The sequence below is a fragment of the Lycium barbarum genome, chromosome 2 (genome assembly GCF_019175385.1).
Source record: "Lycium barbarum isolate Lr01 chromosome 2, ASM1917538v2, whole genome shotgun sequence".
Classification (NCBI taxonomy): Eukaryota; Viridiplantae; Streptophyta; class Magnoliopsida; order Solanales; family Solanaceae; genus Lycium; species Lycium barbarum.
This window is the reverse complement of record NC_083338.1, coordinates 126,322,456-126,327,777: the sequence shown is the minus strand read 5'-3', so window position 1 is coordinate 126,327,777 and position 5,322 is coordinate 126,322,456. Positions and strand designations below refer to the sequence as shown.

General features: G+C 34.1%; 1 protein-coding gene across 1 annotated transcript; it reads left to right on the top strand.

The window, feature by feature from the left end:
• Positions 1–634: 634 nt before the first annotated feature.
• LOC132627117 (tetratricopeptide repeat domain-containing protein PYG7, chloroplastic) lies at positions 635–5,322 on the top strand. Its single transcript, XM_060342254.1, has 5 exons — positions 635–996; positions 2,232–2,292; positions 3,006–3,298; positions 4,118–4,264; positions 4,788–5,322. Exons 1-5 carry the CDS (start codon positions 832–834, stop codon positions 5,067–5,069), a joined length of 948 nt encoding a protein of 315 aa, XP_060198237.1. The 5' UTR covers positions 635–831; the 3' UTR covers positions 5,070–5,322.

The window sequence follows — 5,322 nt, the reverse complement described above, 5'->3', positions numbered from 1 at the left end:
TTGGAGTTTTGAACTACTAAATGATCAAATTTCCATAATTATTACTTAAATTAAACTATTTTAATTAGGGGTATTTTTGGCCAACTACTTTTGTGTTAGATGAGTGGCTAAATATAAATAACTTTTAAATGATGATTAATATTTGGTTGATTACTTTAAAGTGGCAACATATTTGCCAAGTTTTTCCCTTTCCCAGTTCCCACCCAACAAATGGTCCAGAAACAATTCCCCACCAAGAAAATAAAATGAAAATTAAAATAAATTTGAAAATTTTAAAAATAAAAGAAAATAAACACAAAAAGACTAATCAAACTTATTATAAAGAAAAGGGCAAAGCTGCAAATATACCCCTCAACTTTGAGATTTAGAGCAGATATATTCCTCATTATAAAAGTGATGTATTTATATCTATGTCATTACAAAATGATGCAAATATATCCTTTTCCCTGACGGAATTTAAAAAAATCATTTAGATTATTTTTTAATTAAAAATGTTTTTTTTTTTTTAGTAATTATACTTTTCTAAAGCCACATAATAATTTTTTTTATGAATCGGGTCTGATTCGTTTAAAAAATAATTTTTTAAAAATAAATGTAAAACCGGGCGGTCCGGTTTAGTTTCTGATAGAGTTGGTTGAGATAAACTTTATTATCTTCAAACACAACAATAAACACAAGGAAAAGTTTACCAAGAATGATTCTTGAAATGCCCCCAAAAATTCAATCTTGATACTTCCTAGTTCACTCTCTAGTACCAACAAGTACCACCCACAAAATCACAAAAATAGATTAACAAAAGACCCTTTATAGGAGACAGAAAAAAAAAAAGAAATGCTAATGATAAACTCCACTATTTCACCACCTGTGCAAAAAGCTGTACTTGTTCCAGCTCAAATTGGTAAACATGCTTGTTATCTTGCTTTACATGGAGGTTTTGGCTCACAATCAGTTTCTTTTCACTTTCCAAGAAGATCCATCAAGAGAAGTTCAATTAAGGTAATTCTCCTAATTTTTTTGGGGAGTTGAGTTACTGTGTTTTCTTGATATAGTGTTACTTTTTCTTGATGTTGTTAATCACCCATTACTATATTTTTTGTTGATTAATTAAGAGAGTGCTTATTGCTGTCTATTACTATAGAGTTGAGAACCCCTTTAAAGTTATGCTTTGTAAATTGCTATGCTGTGAGTCATTTTTCCATGAGTCTAAAAACATTTTGGGTGTGTTTGGTATGATGGAAAATGTTTTCTTGGAAAACAAGTGAGTTTATTACTTATTTTCTAGTGTTCGGTAAGTAAGCAAAAAATTATTGTCCTAAGAGAATTTATATGTAATCTAGCAAAACACTATGTGGTGGGATGAGGTGGGGAGTGAGGATCCGGAGGTGGGATGGTCAAGGGGTGGGGGTTGGGGACGTTGGAGGGTGGGAGGAGATAATGAACTTGGAATGCCACTTATGGAACTTGTTTCCCTTAATTCAATCAGGAAGTCATTCTCCTCATTTTTAAGGAGCTTGTTTTCCTAGAGAAAATGTTTTGGAAAACATTTTTGACCAACCGAGCAAATTGAAAAAACATTTTCCGGAAAATGCTTTCCTCCATACCAAACACACACTTTGTTTGTGTTTTTTGTGGGAACTCTGATAGTACAAATTCAATTGAGCTTCTAAATTGAATTGGACATGCTTGTTGTTGAAAACAAGTATTGGCTTGAATACAACTATTAAGAGAAGGGTTGAGATTTTATTATAACTAAACCAAAACCCATATGCAGAAATTCATATGTTATTTAAAATCGAATTGGGTCTCATAGTACAGTTTGATTCTAGAATAATGCAAAAGTATTGGTAAGTGCAAACAAAATATTTCCTTATAAAGGTGGACACAATACTAAGAGAAGACAGAAAGTAAGATTTTGAGACATAGGGAATGCAACTTAGGTTTCAACAATCTAGTGCCTAACGGACTTTGTATGCTACTATAATGCAAAAGGTCTTTAGTTCAAGGTTTTCCTTTCAGAAAGAAGGCATAGCTCCAGTACCTGCAAACTAGTCTTCATGTTTCTGGTTGCTCTTTTGTGATCAATAAATCTGTTGCAGGATTCTTTTTGATGCGAAGACTGACTAAAAAATTAAGTTTCCTTCAAATATATAGTAGTAAATTATTTTAGTGATGCATTTGTCTACTGCTTAATCTCTTTGGGCATTCCTAAGTTTTGTCTATCTTATCTACAGCTGCAGATGTTCACAAGGAAAGTAGAATCATTTTCACTTTTGGTTCCAGAGGAAGTCGATGGTAGCTCCTTTTGTTCTTTAATGATTCACTGTGCAAGATAATTTTTATTGATGCTTTCAAGTGCTAGGGTAAAATTATCAAATGTTTGGTTTTTGGTCTCCAGTTCTCCTGCCAGCAAGTAGTGGCATTTTGTGGAGAAATCTTGTATACATTATAATAGATTTAATAAGATAAATCTTAGCAATACAAAAAGCCTTGTTGATACTCCAGTTCTAAGAAAATACTCCTTTTTTTTTTGTCACAGTTTATATGACATTTTCTATTTGGGACATCAGAAAATTTTAAATATCATTCCATTAATAACATTATCCAATGTAACTTTTACAAGTTTCAAGGATCCAACTTCATTTAACTAGTTAGTTTTTTATCCTTGATGGGATGTTTTGCTTTATTTAACTACAATACTAGTATTTACTTGTAAGACCGTGAAAATACATCATCATCCTTAGGATGGAAGGCAAACAGAAATTTTAATCATCTTCTATGACCTGTTAAAGAAATCCAAACTTGAGTCTTATAAATGTATTCGCTACTGTGTATATTGTTGAGATCAATTTCCAAGAGGACATCAGCTTGTTCTTCTTGTTTTGTTTCAAATCCTCTCTACAGAGCACCGGAAGATTGCCTAATCTAGTTGCTATATACCATAAATATGAGACAATAATGTTTTGTTGCACGGATTTGCCTGAACTAAAATGGATTTTCCATTGCAGAATTGTCAGACAAGTTTCTGAATGGTGGAGATATTACTATTAGTAGAGGACAGGTTCTTTCTTTATCTGCTTTCTCATGTGGGTCTATCTTCTGGTTGACATCTGGACAAGTGGCATCAGCCAGTGAAGCTGTCAGAGTAAACATGGTCTATGAGGTCGGAGAGTTATTTGAACTGGGAATCCAGCTTACTTATCTACTTCTCCTACTAGCATTGCTTGGAGTTGGAAGTTTCTTTGTGATTCGGCAAGTCCTTGTACGCAGAGAGCTTGATCTTTCTGCCAAAGAATTGCAAGTACGTGACTTAATATCTTTTCTCTTTGTTTATAAATGCATTGCCATTCATTTGAAGCATACATGATATGCATATGTATGGTTTAGATTAGGGCTGGCAAAATGATTAAGAAAAACAAGTAACCATCCAATCCGACACATTAGACATGGGTTGGATAACTTTTTAATAAATGGATATTATCCACTAAAATTGGTATTCAGATGGATAATATGGATATCCATACTATCAATACCCATTTCTCTGCTTGTTCTTTTTCATGAGTTCTTGCTTTCTGGGAGTCTATGCTTATTTTGGCTTTTAATTTGTGTTCTCACCTAACTATTCCTGAAACCATGGATAATATAGATATCCATATTAGCCGTCGGTTAACCCATTTTTTACGCCGTTAAATAAGAAGAGGGGGGGTTCGGATATTTATCCGTTTTTGTTTAACCCGTTTTCCACCCTCCATATCCGAACCGACCGGCCTGTTTGCCGCTCCTAGTTTAGATTTACAAAATCAAAATCCTTTTGAAGATAAAATATATAACCGGTAGCTAGGAAGTCTGAACACCATTGTATTCTCCTGAAGGTAGAGCAGGAGAATAATGCTTTAAAAAGAAAACAAGAGAAAGAAGATTGTGATTCCATCTTGACTTGTTCGATATCAATATGAATTTTTTTATTTGTTTCCACAGACAATAGCTTACTTTTAACCTACAATTTGGTATCATGTGTGTACGCGTCTATATCACTTGCAAGGAAAGCTTTTGTTTGTTCATAGATGTGAGAATGAAACTCTCTCTCTGAACACACTGTATTATTTGACACACAATACAGGAGCAAGTTAGAAGTGGTGATGCCAGTGCGACAGAGCTTTTTGAACTTGGAGCTGTGTTGTTGAGGCGAAAATTCTACCCAGCTGCTATCAAGTACCTGCGTCAGGCAGTAGACAAGTGGGATGGAGATGATCAGGATCTTGCTCAAGTATGAGCTTCTCTTCAACAGTTTCTTTTCTTTTCTTCTATAATTTTATATAAATGATAAAGGACCTATTCTACAACAATTGCTATTTGACATATAAAATTTCTGATACATTGTAAATATGCTATGTGAATTGACCTAAAAGATGCTGCCATTTAACCCAAAACAAGTGAATGCATATTTATCCTGCTGAGCATATGAAAAATCTCTTTTACCCTGAATCACTTTGTGTCACAGCTGACAAAAAAAAGGACAAGTGTAAAAGCCTTCTAAAAAAGGCTCAAATTCCCAGCTAACAAATTATTTCTTACTCATAATTTAGAAAATTTGTAAGTAAATGGACCTCAAAAGCTAGTTCATGAGTAAAGATGTTCAAGATCATATAGGGAGACAATAACACATACACTTCCAATTTTAGCTAGATCATTGCTTGCCTATGTTGTTTTTGCTGTTGCATACCAAGTCTTTTCAGGGATATGAGTGCTGTATTCTGATCCCTTCCCTTATAATTCGCGCATCTTGACAGGTTTACAATGCTCTTGGTGTGAGTTATGTACTTGATGGGAAAATTGACAAAGGAATTGCTCAGTTTGAGAATGCTGTAAAAGTTCAACCAGGTTATGTTACGGCATGGAACAACCTTGGTGATGCGTATGAGAAAACCAAAGACTTAACATCTGCTCTAAAGGCATTTGAAGAGGTCCTTCTTTTTGATCCTAATAACAAAATAGCTCGTCCTAGGCGCGACGCATTGAAGGAAAAAGTAACGATGTACAAAGGAGTATCAGTGAAATCTAAGAAGACTTGATATAGCGAACTCGTTAGTGCTTTTACACGGTTGTGCTGATTATCTTTTGAGGAACTTGCTTTTTTCTTTTTCTCCGCTGTCTTTCTCCTACACAAGTAGAATTTTTTTGTCTTGGCCATGTTGAATTTTTGGATGTTCCATAACAGAAGAGGGCAAGAAGTTTTTTGAACTTCTTCATCCTTCTGTCTTTAGTGTAAATGAAATATTGTCTACTCTACTTTATTGCATAGAATCAGGAGGACTGTTGAATGCT